The sequence below is a fragment of the Spodoptera frugiperda genome, chromosome 5 (assembly GCF_023101765.2).
Source record: "Spodoptera frugiperda isolate SF20-4 chromosome 5, AGI-APGP_CSIRO_Sfru_2.0, whole genome shotgun sequence".
In the NCBI taxonomy this organism is placed as follows: domain Eukaryota; kingdom Metazoa; phylum Arthropoda; class Insecta; order Lepidoptera; family Noctuidae; genus Spodoptera; species Spodoptera frugiperda.
In genome coordinates this window covers 5,304,244-5,327,598 of record NC_064216.1, presented here as the reverse complement: position 1 = coordinate 5,327,598, position 23,355 = coordinate 5,304,244, and the positions used below count along the sequence as shown (strand labels likewise).

Below are 23,355 nucleotides of genomic sequence, written 5' to 3'. Positions count from 1 at the left end.
TAAGATTGCATTGCAATTCAAAAGAAAATACCAACGTTCATACTAAGAAAATGTACTTATACATCGTCTTATTCATTTACAACCGTCCAAATGGAACGAGTGAATAGATGCTCATAGCATTACCTCCATTTGTTGCCTTGTCTAATTGAACAATGAAGACAGGCATGCAGCCATTCTTTCCCCTCGTTTAAATATAACGCAGTATCAATGAATGACGTCATCGACCCGTATCTTAATTGAAAGGGTGTCCTTATGCCGCGCTGTGGTAGTGAATACGTTCGTTTTATAATAGACCGTGGAACGCATGGTGACTGGACAATGATGATTATAGGGTTGTGTTTTGCATTCATGGGATATGAGTATTCTCCAGGATTGCAAGGAATAAAAGTGTTGATATAAAAATGCAATTTCAATGTAATTTTGGAATAAAATTAATCGCGTTACTGATTTTGAATTTTTTTTGTAGTAATAAAGCCAAATCAATTCTTTAATCCTATATATTTAGTACAAAAGTATTTATTAATCCAGTAAAAGTAATTATTTTGCTCACTGCCACTCGATTGTCAACAAAACAGCAAAAATGAACAGGATAAATGTATTATTCCATCCAAATTGAGCTTAAAATGGGCGACCACATACCTATAGAAATATTTAATAGTGAAATTCACAATACAAAACGACAATTTCGAAACCATACTCATACAGTACATCACACAAACAACAGCAAAAAACATGAAATTCACATTAGACCCAAATCGTTGACCAGAACCAAGCAAATGGTGTTTATTACGCAACAGAATAATGTGTTAAGTAACTGAAGACAGTTGTAACAAGTTTTAATAGAGCCAATATTAGAATTGGGTCACGATAACAAGGCAAAACATTGTTTATACTAAGAACTGGAGATCACGAAGAGAAATCGTCAGATACGGATGGTCAGACAGACGGAATGCACGCGTGGCGACACATAACTAGATAATGCACTTGCTTGCACACGCTGAGAGCATTCTAGATCGTAGTCAGTAATTAAATGCTCCAATTACGTAATCAATTATAATAAAACACATTTTATTGTCTCAATATCACGCATTTACAGAAGAAGCGGACTTAGAACTCATATCAGTGTCTACTGTTCGTAATATTTTTGCGTCCAATGAAGTAGACAGTGTACTAAGGCAGTTGTCCCACCGGCAACGATGAACGAGTAACGAGTAGAGCTAGAACTAGAAACGAGTTAAGCGAGACGTGGCGAGCGAGTGTGTAGTTCTGATATTTGTGTAGCTCAGCTATAAGCGAGTGTGCGAGTGAGGCGGGTGATTACTCGCTCACTGTAGAAAAATGACCATTGGTTGTTCTCTGGCGTGAGTTTTAATCGCTTGGCGAGTGTCGCCGAGCGAGTGTTATCTTTCATAGCTCTTGTCGCTCAGCGACAAACTAGTGAAGCGAGCACTCGCCGGCAGTGTGAACAGTCAGCGATCAACTATTTGTATATGCATCTCTTTTGTTTACACGGAAAGTATATCTATTGTACGTTTCTTGAGCGAGAAAATAGCCGATAGGTAGTCGTTCACTCGCCGTTGGTGGGACAACTGCCTAAGTCGTTTTGTTCCTAGTCATTTCCCTCACTCCTGAGAATTGTAACTCTCTTTGATTTTATGTCATGCTGTTGATTGATACTCCAGCTTTTTGGGTATTTGGTCAGACCATCGTATTGGACTCCGGGCTCTTGGACTTTCTCCTTCTTCTTTACCGGTAACTATTAATTATCGAATAGTACAAATGCCATTGTTATATAATATTATATTTTACGCTAGCAGCACCTAAACAAAAATAGAAGCATAGCTGAGCAGATCATTTATCCCCAATTTCAAAACTGGGGCTTTGAACGGAATATAGCAAATTGGTTCATCAATACCAATACTCCTAGAGATAAACTATATGCATGCCCTACTTCTGAAAACTGCACCCATGCCAATACATAATAACGATAGGCAAGATCGAATCATAACAGGCGTTAAGTTGTTCACAGGTCAAATACATTATTATAAACTAAAATCTAACCAACACCGTAATTCCGTTGTTACAAAACTCCTGGCCAACAATTCATGCGTTGCCTCACAGAGTAATGCCCATACTACAACAGATAATCTGTCACATCCCTATGTAATAGAGGTCCACTATTACTAAGTGCCTGATTCTGAGACGATTCGCACAATAGGCTCAAATGTTTCGAGGCATTAAGGTCGAGTTGGTCAACGATCAGGCTAAGCGAGTGGAACTTAAAGGAAAATTGCTTGTTGCGTCACTTTGATGCGAGTTGTAAAATTTCGGAATAGGTACGCAATTTTATACGCACTCGATTTAAACACATTATAGTTTGCAACGAGACGTGACAAACATGTTTTGGACAAAAAGTGGTATAAATGGACGTTCTTGCGAAATGAGTTTGTGATTCAACAAGACCTCGATGTTCTAGGCATCTGATTCATAGTCCATAGTCGAATCAAAGTATTAATTAGGTAGTTGCTAAGTTTTTTAACACAGTAATATGAAATTTTTACATTAATCAGTTAACAAAACGAAAGTAGACTATTGTATATCTTATATAAGACTATTCATATAACACGAACGTCGATCGTCCTAAACCTTTAAACTCCTTTATATTGGAAAATGGGACTATTATGCCACTATTACGTCAGAACATTATAATTTGACCACTATTATATTTCGCTCTAGAGGCCCTACGCTCTCCCACCTCCTTTGACCTCTTGAGAACTACATTAATATGATTTCGCATTCAAATATTTTAAAATATTCGAAATATGATTACAAAACTGTTATAAAATATAATGATGTTTGTTTTTGAATATGAAATAATTAAGAGATTTAAAATTCGCTAGTAATAATTATTACGTCAACGGGCCATGAAAGGTCACGGCTGGACTCTAAACCTCCTTTATGTAAGAGGGGTTTCCTAATTTCATTTCGTTTCATTTGATTTGGTCATCCATAAACCAAATTTGAAAATAAAGACAAGCCAAAAAGTATATGCATTGTCACGCCTTTTATCTTCTTGCTCGTGTCAAGTTCCATGTTATACGCCATTTATGTTTTAAGTCCAATGTAATAGGGGGTAACTGTAAAAGGGGGGCCTATTGCCATATACAATTCCAGATCCGGGAATCGAACCCGAGACCCTTTGACCGAATAAGACATATATCACGAAATATCTCTTTTTTTAATGAAACGTTCCTGTTAAACCAGTCGGACAACTAATTTTGGTTTCCTGATAAGTGAAGACACGGAATATTGTGATAACATTTATGGACTAGATAATTAGGGGTCAGACGCTGTGTTATCGTACCAAAAACCGTGGCGTAATTACTGAAGACATACTTGTGGTCATTCGTTATTATATTAGTATTGAAGGCCCATCTTTGTTTGATGTAAATGTCAGGTCGTGTGTGGAAATAAATATTATTCTCTCAAAATGCATATAGGTGCTTTTCCACTAGAGATGTGCTATGTAGTTATGCTGCGAAGATGTAATAGCTAAGCCGTGAAACTATGTGACCGTTTCCACTGATACTAAGCTATGTAGCTGTGTGAGTAAGATGTGCTATGAAAATGTGCCGCCGCAAAGAAGCTACACGAGGAAGATGCGCAGCTCGAGTATGCGATGTATGTGAAGCAGTCATCATAGCAGGGAAGCCATCCATAGCCCGCATCTTTCCATATAAAAAACATATCTTAGCTGAACCTTTCGTTACATTTCCACCAGTGCTAAGCTATGTGTACCAATTAATATGTTTAGTGGATAAGTAGTGAAACGTAGAAAAAATCTGGTAATTTACAGTAGATTTCAACAACTATTTTTACTCACATCAGCTGCATAATTATCTACACAAGTGTACGACGATGTCGAAATAATACTAGAGAACGTGCTTGGTAAAGAACAAACATAAAGAATGTAGGTTATCATAGGACATGCCCAAAATGATGTTTCTAATTTATTAAATATCCATAATTAACATAAATATTGACCGTCTCTGTTAATTCATTCATTAAGTATGGTGAGGTTTTGAGTACAGTTATGAATATTAAGATAGAGGAGATAAAAAACTAATATTCAAATTGCACAAAGTCTGATGTACTTGTTCTGTGATTATTAACTACTAAGACTAACAAAAAATGCCTATCGTGTCTATATGGGACAATCCACAGCTGGACTACGACTTCTCCATATATACTTTTTTATGGAATAGGGGGCAAACAAGCTGACGTATCACCTGATGGTAAGCGATCAGCGCCGCCCATGGACACCCGAAACACCATATGAGTCACAAGTTTATATAAGAGAGTTTTCATAGCCTCCACATTTAGCAAGCGTTTTGTTAAAGGTTTCACATTTATCTGAGACCTTTGATACCCGATCTTTGTCAAAGGTGTTAGTGCCTAGTCGAGCCTTTTGATACCCGCGGGAAGAGTAGTGCTTTACCGTGGGAACAGACCTGTCTACCTTCCTACCTAAGGAATCACAATCATGATGCTATGTCGATATGAATCAATGCATAAACTACACATGAATAATTATTTTTTCTCTAACAATGTCTATTATTCTCTCAGATAAATGAATTGATGCTTGAGGAACACAATGATCTGTGATGAATTTTATTATAAATATTTTTATTGCGAACGTTTTTATGTTTATTGTGACTGGGCGTGTGTCATGGCCTTCCTGGGTCAGAGTAGAGTCTATCTTTATTTATACGGTACGTAACATTGCTGCTTTTAATACCGACAGGAGTAGACACAGATACAGAATCTAAACACTTGAACAGTACACCCAATTTTCATCAGCTATGTTATGTGTACCATGTAAAGGTGCCTTTTCACCAAAGCAAAGCTATGGAACTGTGACTATTTCCACTATTACTAAGCTATTTAGCTGTGCGAAGAAGATACGCAGGTCCAGTATGCGATGTATCAATCATAGTAAACATCCATAGCCCAAATCCATAGCAAGCTTTCCATATAAAAAAATATAGCTTAGCCATTTATCAGGTACACTTTCAAACTCTGCACTATTACCAAGATCTTTTAAAAGCCAAAAACTACTTTAATCGCACTTACAACTAACTAAACTAAGAGGCATTCATCTTTATATCAGAAGAGACAGAACTAAGACGAAATTAAAATTGAAATGAAACAGAAGAGACTTGTTGACGGCAGTCTGCAAGAATTTCACATAATAATTATTTATTCTGTAGAAGTAAACAATACTAGAAAACACAACGTTGACTAGTCTGATTATATACTATACTTGTCTGTTTATAAACACTTATATGTAGATACATACGTAACAATAAAATTATAATTTCTTTACTAATAGCTTTTTTTTTTTTTTTTTGAGGGGGGAAAATCATCCAATGACTTTTCTCGCCTTGGGCGAGGCGAGAGGGAGTGTCAGACTCTTACTGACTAAAAACCACCCCGTTCCTTCTCCTGCTTTTCGAGCCGGAGCCCCGGTAAACCCGCTAGGTAGTCCGCAGCTCCGGATCAAGCATCAGCCCTGCTGGGCCCCATCTGTGGTGGTCTGATGGCTCTTTGAGGCGCGCGCGGAACGCGACGCGCCGCACGCACGGGTCTGGTTCTGTTCGGGCGGCGAGCTACCCTTGCTCGCCGTCCGCAAGCCCGCACTTACGGTGGCCGGAGATCGTCTCGGGATCCCCTACGCCCGGAGTGTCTTTCGCGACGGCTGGGGCGTGAGGAGGTTTGTTCTCTCACGCGCCCCGCCTCCTCCTTTTACTAATAGCTTGGAAAGTTGTTTGATTGGCAAGTGTCAACGTCTGCATTATTGCTGCTGTCAGTTCATCAATATGCATGTACTCATGTCTACAAAAGTAGACACTGGTACCTACAAGTACAACGCCTTCGACTTTTCTTCAAATAGTTGCCAAGTCTCTCTACTTCATATATGGTAAATCATACACTTTACTTGTTTTATACAGGGCTGCCACTTACCTATAGGTTGGTGAACCAAAATGTCTATTAATATCACCTATCTTAGGTTAGGAGTTCCTAAAAATTTAGGTAAGGTTGGTAAAAACAGGTAGAAAAACCTAGCTTCACAGACAGACATACTGACGGACAGTTAAATTTGATGTTTCAAAAGTGTTTAATTTAGGATTAATTGAAATAAATGCTTTGATTTTGACTTTGAAATTTGACAGTATTTTCGCTAATTCAAATGAATATCCAGAGGCGTTTAATGATATTTGTGCATAAATTAATGTCAAAGTAATGAATGAAGATATTGGAAGTAATAACTCTTAATTAATACGTTAACAGGAAATTACGCATCCAATTAACAACTTTGGAAATCGTTATGAAACTTCATAATATGAAATGCTGTTTAACGTTCAACGCTACACTGGTTGGAAACCCTACAATCGAAGCTACGAAGCTATCATCGTACACTGCTATCAACAGAAAATTACACACGGGCGATCTTTACTTTCACTTAGACCAGTAGCTGTTTCAACGTCACTATGTTCGATAAAAACCCGCCAAGGTTTTGAATGTTGATCTGCACAAACCAAGGTCGCGAACCAATCACGCACAGTCTGTGTAGCACTTTTTGTACATTTCGTAACACCAGTACTATTATGGGCCCAATTTTTTTTGTCATCTGTTCCTATTTTGCGTTCTTTTGTGTTTAATTTTATTGCTATGCTTAGCTATTCGTGCTATTTTAGACCTATTGTTGCTATTATTAGCTGTTTATTTTCATTATTTTTATTTCAGTGGTATTTTTTGGTTTGTAATTATTTTATTTTTGTATTTGTAATTAAGAGGTGTGCAATTTTTTAAATAAAGTCTCTAACGTGTCCAATGACAATAATTACGTGAAATCTAATGAATATTAATTACAGTTTACCTTGTTCTGTTTGGCATTCAACTGCAAGTAACATTTAAAGACAAAGTTGATATAGGAATATATGTCATTTATTTGACATTTATTACCAAGTTGGCGATAAATAAACGATTTATATACGTGCCATTATATAATATTTAGTTTACAGTCTCCTATGCAAGGACTGGTAATAGAGATTTCACTAACTGCATTAAAATCTTAACAAAGAAAATTAATAGACCCTTTCTTGGCATAACTATTAAGCAATAAGGAGTACTTTATAGTTATAATCAGGAAAGATATTTTGTATGTTTTTTTCAATCTTAATTTATTTAGGGGTTTTTACCTAAGATATGACAACCCCATATTTTGTATGTTTGTATGTCGCACAAAATATTAACTTTTCTCTTCAGGTCACAATCTGCCAAATCATCAAGTCTTGTTGAATATTGTAAAAAAAATATTATGAGAATATGGTTCCTCATATAATAAAGTGGGTTTTGATCATAACCAGTTTTCCCCCATTTCTAAGCCCAGCACTATGCAGTTACCAGTTAATAAATATTACTATAGGCACTCTCCCTTCCCTAAAACCACAAACGTGTCAGTAGTAAGCAGAAAATGATTTAAAATTATTGAAAACATTAAGTACACCGCAGTAAGGTTGGTCGGACATACCCAAGTGGTTTCTGAGATGACAATTGTCTACATTGATTGTCTAGTAGTCATAAATAAGATAACCAGTTAAGGTTGTGTTTTGAACCCCGTTAGAATTCATATTTTACTCTTTATAAATTTTATAACAATGGTGACGGTGGCTGCAAAAAACTTGAAACAGAAAATAGTGGAAGAAGAGTAGGTGAGGCCTTTGCTCTGCAGTGGGACGATCATGCCTAAAATCTAAATCTTTATATCGTTATAATAATGAAGACTAAAATAGAAAATTGTGATCTCGGATCACCGAATAGTGTAATACTGCCTAAATTTTTAATATAAAATTAATATGACAAGTATTTTATATTTGAATAATATGACTTCTTTTTTATTATTGTTTTTAAAGAATAACTGCGTTATATAACGTTACATCAATAGTCTAACAGAGTTGCGTGTTTCAACAGATAACACTATAATTGTAGAGATGTTTTTACAAACAAATAAATACAATTCTTGCGTGCTACTGTACCTAGGCGGTACACTAAATTAGCACCAACGGAATAATAGACGTATCCTGTACAATAAAATTGTCGATTATATCTTTATAAAATATGTTGTTATTGATTACTACTTCTACTGTCAAATACTGGCTTCTGCCAGCGACTTCGCCCGCGTTTACGTGAGATGAAAAGTATCCTATCACCCAAGCCAGCTGTATACCAATTTCAACAAAATTCGTTCAGTAGTTTCAGCGTGTTTAGCGGACAAACATCCAAACAAACTTTCACATTCATAATATTAGTGTGATTATGTGTTTCCTTCTTGTATGGATGGCTCAATGAAATAATAGAGGTATACTTAAATATTTATTGTTACGTTTATTTTTTTTGTGTAAGTAAGTGAAAGTCAATTTATGTATCACAAACATTACAGTTTTCTGTTACCGTGTTAAGATACATAGTAAATACACATAGATTTTCTTCTTATCTATCATTTACTTATTATGTATTTATTGCGTGAACTAATCCTCTTCTCCACTTTCCCAAATCACACTTTTATCCCAAAAATTACAAAGTATAGTAATTAAGGTATATAGAGCAAGAGGATCAATGACATTAAAATAATATTACCTCAAAATTTCTAAAGGTCTAGCGTAAATAATTAAATTAGTAAACTTCGCATTTATGCCTTGTTCGCACTATGCTAGCATTTTAGTCCAGTAGGGAAGTACATAGTAGCTCTGTCTCGCTTCTGTCCCAAAATCGAAGTGAGAGAGAACTAATAAATACTTGCTACTTGACTAAAATGCTAGCATAATGTGAACAAGGTATTATGGAAGTAGCTCTCTCTCACTTTTGTCCAAAATCGAAGCGAGAGAGAGCTATATACTAAATACTCGCTACTTGACTAGAATACTAGCTTAATACGAACAAGGCATTACGGTTACTTAGTAGCCTATTTATAAATATGTAGTATCATTAGCAGGTAGCCTAATGAAGGGTCAATATTATCAGTTCATTAGCTAAATAGATAAACTAATTAACTTGTGTCAACTATTAGAAACATTAATACAATAACAGTAAGGTGTAAATTGAATTGGTAAGTAATTAGCCGTGTAGTGACGTCACGGGTATTAGAATTTAGAATGCATTTGGTCAAAAATTCTTATCTAAATAAGTATATTCACCAATAGGGGAAAGTGGGGTAAACGCGAACGCGGGGTAAACCCGAACCCAATAGTTTTAATATGTTAGAAAGATATAGCCTTATATCACTCGCCGGTAACTCAAAGATCACGCCACCACCAGTGCCAGTCAACGACACGGGAGACGCGGACACACGTATTTTCAGGTATGTCAGTAATATTTCCAATGTACATGTAAGTAGCTTGTGTAGCTTTATTTCTATTGAGAATAGTTATTTAACCTTTACATAGTGGGAAACTTACATACTAACCATTCAAATGACAGTGACGCATTTGGTAAAAGTTTAATAACTTAAAATATTTTTTCCATTTTATTTTTTTCGACCCGATGGGGTAAAGGCGAACGCTAGCGGGTAATCTAAACATTCGGCATTACTCCTCTCTCCTTTTTTTGTTAGTTCCCTGTTATTTATTTTTCCAACTAGCCACTGGCAAATAGGGTATAGTGTTATCCAGTCTATGCTGATTTCTGTGGCACTAAATTATGTTGTCGGGTGATATTAAACATCAAATAAATTGTTTCAGATGCCCCGTAATTATAAAAGAAAAACTGAAACCAAATACAGTTTAGAGGATTCATAAAGGCTATAGTCGATGTTCAAACAAGAAACTCAGCATTGGCAGAGCAGTAAGGTGTAAATTGTATTGGTAAGTAATGAGCCGTGTAGTGACGTCACGGGTATTAGAATTTAGAATGCATTTGGTCAAAAATTCTTATCTTAATAAGTATATTAAGTACAAATCTGTGATTCATTACTAATTAAGCCATTTACACTATTTTTTACGACTGAAATGTACATTTAAATATACGTACATTTACAATAAAACGTACCTACATTTAAATAGAACTAAAAATATCTAGGAAATAAACATTCGTTTCAACTAATAAAGTCAAAGTTCAAAGTCAAATTATTTATTCCAATTTAATCATAAAAAGGTATGTACTTTTAAAATGACAACAAATAAAGAAGTCAGTCAGTCTGTCCGTCAGTCAAGCTAGGCGTATCATTATATAATATTACAAACATTACACTTGATTACGTCAGTGTTACAAATTAAAATAATAAATAAGAATTAATAATGATACCGTTTTAGTGTACGGTAACTTAAACTTAATAATAATTCGAGGTTATAGTGGTAATAATATTAATATAAAATGTTAATACGAACCGTACAAGGCTGATGTAAAGATTATTATTTTTTGCTAAATTAATTTTGGTTACATTGAGATCCTGTTGTGTGAACTGTTTAGTTGTTGATAACATCGTTTTATGTTCAGCGTAATGTAACATGCATGTTATTTGCTACTTGAGAGAAGTAAGTAAACAAAAGTTTGCTTCTTTGACGTTCTTTCATGTCGCAACGGTTTTTTTATAGGCATTGGCCCCACACTAGGATTTTCTCCGTTGCGTTCACAAACATACAATTTCATATACACATAACACCCAGACCCGACACAACGGTTTGTGGATCACACAAAGAGTTGCTCTGTGTGGGAAACAAACCCGCTACACGTTGTACGACACCCGGTTGCCCAGCCACCGTGCCAACCGTGCAGTCAATTCAGTTTATGATGATTTTATGGTATTAATATACATTTTTGTATCTAAAGGTAGTTAGGTTAGGAGGCTGAGGAGTGATAAAGATTAGTTTAGTTTTAATCCTTAAATCACAAAGGTGAGGCTGCGGATAACAGTTATTATCAATCGTATTAATGAAAACTGGAATAACAATTGTATTAAGTGCTTCGTCCTATTTAATCGTAATTTGCAACCACTTGATCGATGAGTAAAAAATGTATAATATCTTTGTTTTGCTGATACTGAAAGCAATTAAGATAGGTGTAAAAAATACTGTTAAAGTTAATAAGACGACGACCTTATATTGTACCGAGGTATATATTATGTTTAGGAGTTAATTACAAAAATGGTACGTACATTTAATTACAATTACTTATTAATTATTTATTTTCCTTAAATCTGCTTCACTTTGTGGAATGGAAACAAATTGACTCATTAGCAAGGGTGTCTGACTGCCCTGTGACTGACCAATAAGAAAGGGGTTTCAGCGTTTAGATTGAGCAAATTATTTTAGGATTTTCGTACTTTCCAATGGACCGCACCACGCACGCTGCTCCACGGCCATGTTTTTTATGTGAAATAAAAGGCATAGCTAACGTTATATGGACAATCATTTCTACTTAACTATAAACAGCGAAATTCATAGAAAGGAATCTTATGGCAAAGATTTTATTAATTACAAGCGATGCTTAAGACGCTTTGTCTAGAAAATACTAAGAAAATTTCATCTCATGTCCACCATTCTACGTCTAAGTCTACGAGGCTAGTTTTTATATCCTGTTATACCTGCATAGAGCATGTTTGAAAAAACCCAGTCAAGATCAACGATTACTTTAAGGAAAGAAGCGCTTAAAAACTATTTTTACAAAATAATTATAGCGACCAACAATACCGTAACTCATTCAAAATATCTATCTAGACTGTTCTAAACAAAAAATCGTATTGGTTTCGTCTGCCGTGTGATTCATAAAATTGATGGTCGGCAAAGGAGAAAAGCCCAGGCAACGTTTTAATTTTTTTTTTTTTAAAACGTTGCCCCACACTAGGATTTTCTCCTGTGTCGTGGGTGCGTTTACAAACATACAAGTTCACATGCACATGACACCCAGACCCGAAACAACAATTTGTGGATCACACAAAGCGTTGCTCCGTGCGAGAATCGAACCCGCTGCACGTTGCGCGGCAGCCGGTTGCCCAACCACCGCGCCAACCGTGCAGTCCATAATACATCCATATCATCCATAATTAAAAAAAAATGACATGGTCTTGATAACATGCTGTAGATGCACGCAGTTGTAAGAGGCACTTGGCAGGAAAAGTCGCGGGAGTCACGGCAGCTGCTTTTCCGCTTTCTCGAGCGCTTAGGGAAAGTCCACTCGACTCGAGCACACCAGTATCACAACACTATGAATATAATATGTTTACTTCTAAATATTATGAGAGACTGCTATTTACTGTATCTCACCGGATACATGGTTTCAAGAAGGATGCTCGTAAATTAGATGAAAGGAAAACGTCGATTTCGGAAATTTGTGTTTGGTGAAATCAGTATTGGTTTGAACTTGTTATACCACGGTATTGGATAAAATAAATAACTTTGCGTAGTTGTTTATTCATAATGTTTGTCATATGTAAATAAATAAAATAATAGATAACTAATTACGTTACACTTTGATTTAATTAAGTAAGTAGGTTCTTAATAATATTAACCCTAATGAGATTTGATGAAAGATTAAGATTAGCTATAATTACCTATATTTATTTACTACAGCTTAGTAAATAAGTTACTCAAATTAATCAATTACAGCTAGTAAAATAAAATTACACTCAACATGAAATAAATACCATCACAACATAATTTATGTTGCGACATCTAGCGTCTAATAGAAAAAGCTCAAAGCATGACGGTATACTAGCGCCATCTGTTATTTGAGTCGGCAAACTGCCAAGAACTGACAGTAATGTTTTGTTTTTATACCACTAGATGGCAGTAAATGTACCTGAAGCTTTGAAACAACTATTCGACAATAGATGGCGCTGTTTCACATAAAATTATTATACGCATTAAAATTTTTAAAAACAATTTTATTAAAACCTAATAGTTTTGCAAAATAAATATTTGACTTACCTTCCATAACATATACGATGCTGCCAACATCTCCTTCCTTGATGATGAGGCTCCCAGCTGCATATTCGACGGGGTACATGCAGTCCACGATCTCGCGGATCTGTGTCATTTCAAGATTCTTCATGAAGTCATTGTCCAGTATTGCACTCTTGATCAGCTCTCGGGATCTGTAAAGAAAAAAAGTCTATTTTTAGTATCATGCTATAGCTAATTAAACGTGCGTACTATTTACGTAGAGTATTTTCATAAATCAAAATTCATCATTTAGCTTTTACAGGTCTACCGCCCGGAGGACACTACCGCCCGGAGGACACTGTAGAACATACAGTGGCGGTGTGCCCTGCGTGGGCTGAGCACCGCCAAGTCCTCAGGGATGTGGTCGGCGACGGCGACCTCTCGCGCCCGGCACTGGTTCAAGCCATGGTGCGGAGCGAGAGGGACTGGGATGCCGTCTCCTCCTTCTGCGAAGCAGTCATGCTAGCTAAGGAGGAGGCGGGGCGCGTGAGGGAACAAACCTCCTCACGCCCCAGCCGTCGCGAGAGACACTCTGGGCGTCGGGGATCGCGGGACGATCTCCGGCCACCGTAAGTGCGGGCCTGCGGACGGCGAGCAAGGGTAGCTCATCGCCCGAACAGAACCAGACCCGTGCGTGCGGCGCGTCGCGTTCCGCGCGCGCCTCAAAGAGCCATCAGACCACCACAGATGGGGCCCAGTAGGGCTGATGCCTGATCCGGAGCTGCGGACTACCTAGCGGGTTTACCGGGGCTCCGGCTCGAAAAGCAGGAGAAGGAACGGGGTGGTTTTTAGTCAGTAAGAGTCTGACACTCCCTCTCGCCTCGCCCAAGGCGGGAGAAGTCATTGGATGATTTTCCCCTCTCAAAAAAAAAAAAAAAAAAACAGGTCTAATTTTTATAATGCCAGTTTTCTCGAAATAATATTTTTTAAAAGGTAAGTATTTGTCAATTCTACCATAGCATATTAAAACTGTCAAATGATAATTTTATTGTTACCTGACATGAGAATTAAGTAAGTATCTGTTGATAATAAAATGCTCCTAATGCAGAGACCCATAAAATTAGAGTAAATTCTACTTCAAGAATGAAATCCGTTGCAGAAAAAGCAGATTCACAGTTCCACCTAGAATAAAATTTATTTCCAATGCAATAGACGATGAAGGACAGGTATAAACGAGAATTGTTTTTAACACGCTTTTATTATTAATAGTACTATAGTACCAACCTATTACTATTAATAGGATCGCAAGCTGTACATTTGTTATTTCCTTCTTTATTTAATCTAATAATAGACTCTATTAATCTACTTTTTTAATTTATGCAACCAGAACAAATTCTTTGAATTTGCTTGTGTCGTTGTATCTTTATTATTGTATAACTTTTTTTTTATTTTAGTCTGTGTTATAGAAATATTGTTGACAGAAAATAGCTTATCCGTTACATAATGTTTTAAGGACCAAGGCGACCTTTTGAAACTAATATCAATGACAATGCAATTTCATTCCAATATTATCTCAATAATTATTCATTATCAAAACTATACAACCCTATACGTAGCATTTATAAAATATAAATCTAAACTCAATACTATTTAGTTCATTCAACATCCGCACAATACGAATGCAACGGGCGCTACTGTGTACTAAAGAGTACGAATCACTATATCAATGTCGATCGATCGGAATTGGATTCCAGAGTAATCCCCCTGATCATATCCGGATCGCTTCATAGAAAGGCTACAATTGAAATGATGAGCTGGTTAAATACATACACGCTCCTTTGACAAAATAAATACACCTCAAAAAAATATTCATTATAATTAATCGCGGCCTTAATTGGGCTTCCTAACATTAAAATTATAGTTTACAATTAATATAAACGCTATTTAAATGAATAACGATCAATTACTATAGACCAGTTTATCGACAACTGTCGACGACTGGGATTAACATCACTGACAAATACCTATGTAAGCACTTCAATATTATGTAACTTAGTAGTGGATGTCTAGACAACTGGTAATCGTTTTGTATTGATTTTATATTTGATGCCATTGATTTATTTATTATACTTTTCATTTTAATGAAACTTTTGTAATTAAGAAGGCTAATTTAAAATTTCGCTGTAGAAATAAATAAACAATAATGTACGTAATACCTCTGATAAAATCATATTTGTTTATTGTAGAGTTAGTAAAAAAACCTTTTTGCTATTGGGAATTTAGTGACCGTCTTAACGTCAATAGACGTCGCGGCAGGCCCAGAAGGAGATGCCGGGATGAACTAGATGCCTATGAAAAGGATTGGCCACGCCAGTGGAAGGAGGGTAGGGAGGCCTTTACCCTGCAGTAGGATGACCATAGCTGATAATATAATATATAATAAAAGATCGAATCATCAAGATCAGAGTTCAACATTAAAAACAAAATAAAATCTGAATAGATAAAACTTTTACGTGACCCATTTTAGTCGTCTACCAGTTTTGTATGTAAGTTAACCTAATAAAAAGAACAATACGTAGATTATGTACCATAAGAACGTACATATTTTCATAAATACTTCCTAGCTTACATTCAAGGTGATTTCGATAAATGCCCTATTACCTTAATAATAGTTCCTAACCTAACCTTAATAATATTATGCAAAATTGGTGTCATAAACCACGGCTTAGACCTGTCTATGATAAAAATAATGCTATGAATAGAGGAAGGAAGGACTTTAGTCTATTATCATTATTATTTATGGTCGGTTATAAAGTCATAAGTTATATTATTAGATACCTACTTCCACGGTAATTTTAAAATATCCTTTGGTTTAATATAGTTAATTCTTGTATGAAATACGGTGTCGTGAAAATTCCCCCCACTTGGCGGAAGATTTGTGGATCCCAAGTCACTGATTAGTTAGAGGATGTTGATTTACCTAATGCACAATCTAACTGCTAACTGGTAATTCCAGAGAGTAACGCGTTCAAACAAACAAACTATGTTATGCTATAATGACGTACTTATTGATTTCTTTCTTTCCTTTTATGGATAGAATAATGATTCATGCATTTAGAAAAACATCATGTTATTCATTTAATTAACTGTAAATTATTATATTTTTTGCATTGGGATAACCGATGGACGCAAACGTTAATTATCCTTACATTCCTAATAAGCAGAACTTACAAATATTGTCGTCATCTCGACCTGCACACGTACAATGTGTATGCAAACAGAATCTCTTCAAAGACGTCATACTGCCAAGTAGCAAACACATACAGAAAAGTCTTAAAACAAAATTTTACGATTGACTAGAAATCTAAGTATAGGAAATACTGATGCAATGCTTTCATCCACTCAGAATACTTCAACGGTTCGTTTACGGACGAACATTCTTCAGAATGGCACGAGATTGTCCAAATTCTAAACGAGCGCTCGTAAATTTTAGCCACAAAAGATCAAATCTTTGCGGAGCCGTCGGCGAGGACAGTTGTCACATAAAGTTCGAACGTAATTATACCAAATGGGATCAACGAAGGCACTCGAGCTAACACACGTCGACCTCGCCACGGTGCCTTGCGATGCCTGTACTGAGAAGAAATTCAATCACTACCTTGAGTGATTGATCGATGACGTTAAGTATCGATATGACGACAAAATAATCAGCCGATAAATCATTTTCAAGCGTTTAGAGATCGTCCCTTAATTGCGGATGATTTAGTATTTCAAACTTCCGTGTACTTGTCCTTAATGGCACCATTGTAGTATTCACACCTTTAAAAGGTAAAATGGATGCCATAAAACATAAACATGAAAATTTAAAAGCAGACTCAGATATACAGACCCGTAAAAAAACTGGGTAAGGTTACAAAGTCATGGTCGAATAAGACAGATCAGATTTGTCGACAGAAAACGTGAGAGCATGTTAGGATGAAGAAACATTGATGTTAAGACACACGTTAAGTACACACTCGTGACTAATAAACCTACTTAAATTAAAATGGCAAATAATACATTTACAAAAGAAAACGTGAATGCGATTAGCATTCATGAAATAACAATGTTAGGCAATTTACATTTAGGGACATTATACCACTTTGATTCTCTTATTTGAAATGTAAACATGTAAATATTAGTTATTTGCTTTGGAATAGGAAGTAATTAGAATTGATCCATATGCATTTTTTTTGTATAAAGTGTGTAAGAATAATTTATATTACTGATGTACTAAATCAAAGAATGATGAAATACTTTCTGAAGTCAAGCAATAACCACAAAACCATCATGACTTAAGGAATAAAGAAAGAACATGACTCTTTCAATAAGAGTAGCAAGCTATCTTAAAATTCTGTGAATATGAAATAAGTATTAATTCAGTGTCTCAATAATAGCTGTAAGAATATCCTTATACTTAAATAATAATATTTTTCGTGGTCGTGTTTACAACCACAACTACGTATTACAAATCATTATTATTCCAAGAACGTGTAAATAATATTAGAAACCAATAAATAATAATTAAAAACATTGCCTTTAATAAATAAATGCTGCTTAAAAACAACTTTAAGCGTCTTGACATTGATTTTCATTGTAAAATATACTCACTTTTGAACTTTCGGTATTTTCACTAATTTCATTTCATGTCCTTGGGCTAAAGAAGACAGTGGCTCTGCGGAGATGGCTGTCCTCTTCAGCCTTGGTTCACCAACGTGGTAAACCCTTGTGTTCTCGATGCCTGGTGTCTTCATCACGAAGCAATCTTCCTCACTCTCCAAGCCATTCCTGCGATTATCTATCAACTGCCTCGTCAACGGCTTCACAACTTGTCGAAACTTGTCAATTTCATTTTTCAAGTATCTTATCGTTCCATCCTTTTCATCGATCTCGTTCTCTAGCAATGCAATTATTTTGTCTCTTCGTTTCAACTCTTCTGTCTTCTCCAACACCAATCTTTTCATTTCCATATACTTCTTCTCCAGTTTGTAATTGTGGTCCATTTGACATTGTTTTGTGTGTGTTTGCGCCATTTTTTGCACTGTTTATCGTCACTTTACCACTCAACACTGTATATTGTTACTTAACGATATTCCGCATCGTTTATTGATTGTTTCAAGTTTACTATCGCTTTGCTTGAATGAAATTGAGGGACTGCGTTTGTTGACGTTTATCGACACCTATGTCATTGGAAAGATAAAATATTTATGTATTTGATTGATGTGTGATTCGCCGAAACGTCGTTGTCACTTATTAGAAAATATTTTGGCTAGCCAGTGATAATCTATACATTATTAATACTACATTAGTGACGTAAATGTCAATGGTTGCCTTATTAATTGTACTGAGTACCGACGACAATTGATTGTTCCCAAGTATGTCAGTTTGTTGGTGAGTCAACTACTCAATGACTTCGCCACACATATTAAAATACATTTTAGTATGTGCATGCCGCCCCACAGGCAGACTTAGTAATTGGTTTTCATTAAACTTGATTAATGGTGCAGATTAATAAATCATAGTTCAAGAGTAAAGGCTAAATTGGTTCCTACAATACACAGCCTCCAGCAAGGCCACATTATAACATATTTTTCAAAATTTATACGTTATGTATTTAATATTATCGCTCTAAGTGAAATCTTATATTATAATTAATCTACAGTAGCTGTTTGTGATCGTATAACATTTTCATATTAAAACATAGCTAATATTTAAAATATTGTGGTTAATATACCTAGGTAAATGTATTCAATATGTAAATAGTTAAATTTATTTAATCTATTCCCTTTCACAAAACAATTTCTTTCAGGAATATTCTTACAATCAATGGTATCATTAATTCTTTTACTATAAGGATTAAAATTCTCGTCCATTCAACATCATGCAACAGTCCCACGTAGAACATTGACAAGTTGTTTGGACATGTGTTCGGGCAACTATTAATTTTAATGCTTGACATTTCTCACTCAGCCATTGTGTCTGCCTATTCATTAGCACTTGAATGACCAAATGGTTAAGCAACCAGACCGTACAATGCGGAGGTAGTTATAACATTAGGACAGTTGCTATGCGTAGGTGATATATCATGTATAATTTCGTGGGTAAAGGTCATTCAACTAATCATGCCTTTCTAAGTACAGTAAGGTCAATGCAGCTAGAACTATTGACATCGAGTATTTGGACCATGACATCATTGTAACCATAAGAAGTGTTCGTGGTTCACCTATTAGTGTTTTGCCAAATGTTGTTAACAAACCCATCTATCAGTGTCTGCCGTATCGAGTTTATTTTGGGCTTACGTCATTGAGAGAAGAATTCGGAAGATGTTTTGGGATTAAAGAACGAAGGTGTGAGAAATGTAACGCTCAGTCTTGGCATCGATTTGTCATCGACTATTACCTGTTGCCAAACACCTATGATTTAATGCCTGACTGATGATGAACTTGCAAAAAGTAAGTTAATAGTGTTGTTGAATGAACTGCTACGTCTAAGTATATTTCGTTAAAGCAAAATGGAAATTCCTTTCCTATTAAAATTACGAAACAATCTTTCATCAATAATACTGTAAATTAATTTAACATTATTTATAGTTTGATAAGATTATCTTTATTGCAATCAATAACAATACTCATTCACATCGAGTGTTTCTATCCACTCCTACATTGCACGTGTAAACGCACCACAGTTTATAATTGTGGACTACAAAAGTTGACCTAGACCCGTTTTCTTCGATTTGGACCAAAGCCCAGTGCGTTCTGCCGCATTAAGCCTAATATCAATAAATATTTTTGTTGCAACTCTTCATCCGAATTATTATCTTTACAATATGTAACAACCACACCTGTTCAACATAAAAAATGGTGTCTAACATTGTTTCTAGTTCACTGATTTGGGTTTTCGGGGTTAGCCTGATATATTTTCCTCTTGCTCCAACAATTTTTGGCCTATCTTCATGACTTTACGTATTTTATGGATATTTATGCGTAACACTGAAATGAATACATAAACATCTGCCTCTTACTGGGCTTACTATCAAATAAATAAATTACCATATAACATTCTTGGCCGAGATTTACAACATCAATCACGAGTAAAAGTTTGACTGAGTGATAAATAAAGTAATATTTCAGGTTGATTAGTTAAACACACGGCTCATGTAATTACATCATGGCTGGCATTCTGTACCGACGTTATCTCATGAATAAGCTATTCATGCTGATGAATTTCTTCATTCATATAAATATCTTAATTATTATTGAATCAAAATCCTTCGCCTCTTTGATTGACATAGTGATAAACACAGCCCACACATAAAAGCATGAAACGGGAAAAATATACTTTATTCAAAACGCATCTATTTTGTTTAGCAAGCTATTTTCCTTGGGCTAAAAATAACGTTAAGTATACTACAACAGAGAATAAACTGGTGAAGAAACCAGGTTGTATATAAAAAGCTAGAAATAAAAACTAAAATTGAAAAGGTGACCTCAAAATAGAAATTCCGCATTTAGTATTCAAAGCAGATGGTAAGGTTGTCTAGATAAGTCCATTACGAGACGTAGATGTATTGCAGCTTAGATTTCAGCAATCGTGAACAAGAATTACGGTTATTGATGTTAATGTAGTAACGATAAATCTAATAGATGTGTAACAACCGTTATTCGGTGTGTAAGAGTTATTTAATTTTATCTAAAGGCCGATAATCTTCATCAGAGTATTTACGTCATTACGGGTAGGGCTACGTCCATAAAAATCTTTAGACGAAATTTGGAACTTAAAATGAGATCACGGATAGAAACAAAAGAAAATAAAGCAATAGCTTTCATTAAATGGATTTACGAACAAAACCTGAATAAATAGAAAATCAACTAGTTAATAATTTGGTTGAAAAAGAAACGACAATAATAAAATTTTATGCTCTTTCACTCGAAGGAATTTTGAATTCCTCAGTTTTATTGGTAATGAATTTTTATGGATTGTTTTTCCACAGTGAATGTACTGTTTGCCAAAACCCTTACGTGTGTTTAGCTAAAGTTGACAAACTACTGGCTAATGCTATTATCGGTGGTTGACGTTATCGCGCCAGAGTTGAAACTACCGAAACCATTAGATTAAGCGTAGCTTGATGGCGTAATTGCACCATGTTTATAGCATAACATCATGCGACACGGCAAACGATTCCCTTGTTGATTTTATCATAATCTTGCCTTAACTCTGGCTACATATTTCAGACTTGGACAATATTGACGTCAGTGTGAGTTTAAAGACATCGGTCAAGTCTCTCCAATATCAAATCCAACAAAGACGTGGAATAATGAAAGTCCAATCTTTTCAACAGCCATTACGAAACTAGCGTCTATAGATATTTCTTTCTCAAAAGTTGAATTAAAAACGTTAACATTTACGTAAATTTCAAATCTCGTTCAATATATTAGCAATGATAAAAGGCTTTTAACAGGTTCTAATATCTGTCAAATCCACGTCTATGATAGACAGTGACTGATTTACTCCGCTTCACATCTTTGACCAAAGAATATCATCGCATGAAATATGAACCAACGTCAAACCTCTAGTTGGATTTAGACAACAAAATATTTCCACGTACAGATCTCGCTATACCATCAATCATTCGCAATTCTAGCTAAGTTTTCAGAGAAAACACTAACGGATCTTTATGCTTCCTATATTTGGTTCAGACTTAGTAAATATTTACGAAATTAATCTAGATGGAGGATCAGTATCCAAAATAGCCTAAGGTCAAACAGACAAAATGTCTGTCACAAATATTTGTGAAGTTTTTGGGCGACACTAATTAAATGAAATTGAAGGTAGAATTTGCGGGTCCTTGACACATATTGTGTTTTAAGAACTTTCGCATCTGTCCCAATCGTTAAAATATACAACAGGTTGATGTCACTCCGTTAGAAAAATAGATCACTGACAAGACCAGCTATTTTCGTTTTCCAGACGTACCGATTTTTATGTTGATAGACGCTGTCAAGGAACGTTTGGAAGAAGTCAATCGTTGAAGCATGATAGCAGCTAAATATACTTTGGTAAAAGCAGAACAACTTGTACCTTTCCTAGTTTAGCCAGCAGCTCTTACAAAATAATTGTGTTCATCATTTTGGCTTGTCTTAAGATTTAACTGACATTTTGCAGTTTTCTTTTTTTATTTCGATGAATTAATGACATAATTAACATTTTCACTCGTAATGTCAACAAGATCAAAAACTATACTTTAAATTAATACTTTGCAATTTACTACCCCCACGTAATGACAGAAACATTATTGTCACTTCTCTTTGATCTTCTATTTCAGTGAACTTTTCAACCAAGCTGCACTGATCGTGGTCACAAGCAGACACTCTTACATCAAGATGAAGGGATCTTGCATTTATATCCGCATATGGACTAAGTGCTGTAATATCAATAACCAGATGCACAATTTTTTATGAAACTATTATCTGCTCAGTTGCTTCTCAGATCGGTTTCACTTGAGAGACTATTAATATCGTCACAATAGTATTGAATGCAAATCAACCGGAAACCTTTGTGATTATCCTGAGCTCTTTGAATGGACACGTATACAGCTTTTTAATGACATCCACTAAAATTTATTAATGCGATAAAATAATATAGAAATGCTATTAAAAGGACGAAGAAGTACTAGAAGACTGTAAAAGTACATTGACGTTTATAAATAGTCGCATAATTACTGTTGGAAAGTCGTAAAATTTGAACGAAAGGAACAATAATACCGGTGTTAGAGGAAAATCTGATGATAAAGAAGAAGTCGATGAAGGTTGTTCTGACTTGAGAAGGAATATAAACAATGTGGTTGTACTAGATTGACCATCAGAACAAATAGTGTTATGTATGTGATCATAGTAACAATAGGTGATAATTGGTCAATTGTATAGAATCATATGACTAAACCTCAACACGACGACGCTTGCCTTTGACTTGACGTCAAACAAAACATTGGTTCAATTGACTAAAAGAATTACAATCAATTTATATCAAAGATCCGGGATTCATATTTCATGATCAATGTTTGATCAAAACAAAAATTGATGTGAATTTATTGTTCCAAATTTTCTCTGAACTGATTCGCTTGGTTTGCAATTTTGTTTATTTCTTTCGTGTTATTTATTAGCACTTTACTGATAAATGTTTGGATTTACTTTACCATGTAACTTTAGTATTATTTCAGTGCTTTTCCTCTCTAACTGGTTCAATCTGGATAACTTCAACAGATTGATACACATTTTTATTTTGTAAATATTGCTTAAAGGCAAAGCATCAAAGCATTGATTTTTTTACTTCATTTATAGCAATTATAAATCAGGATCATTAGTCAATTTCAATGTCGAAA

General features: G+C 35.3%; 1 protein-coding gene across 2 annotated transcripts in view; it reads right to left on the bottom strand.

Annotated features, from left to right (window-relative positions):
* LOC118272099 (cGMP-dependent protein kinase, isozyme 2 forms cD4/T1/T3A/T3B) overlaps positions 1–23,355 on the bottom strand; it is a 127,051-nt gene that overhangs the window by 30,732 nt on the left and 72,964 nt on the right. Inside the window, exons 1-2 of one of the 2 annotated variants that reach the window (XM_050693585.1) lie at positions 17,589–18,157; positions 12,984–13,150 (exon numbers count right to left, since the gene is read on the bottom strand). In XM_050693585.1, coding sequence (XP_050549542.1) covers positions 12,984–13,150; positions 17,589–18,010 — 589 coding nt within the window. In that variant the 5' untranslated portion in view covers positions 18,011–18,157. Of the gene's footprint in view, positions 1–12,983; positions 13,151–17,588; positions 18,158–23,355 lie in introns of those variants that run through there. The other variant, XM_050693584.1, reaches the window with a different exon arrangement.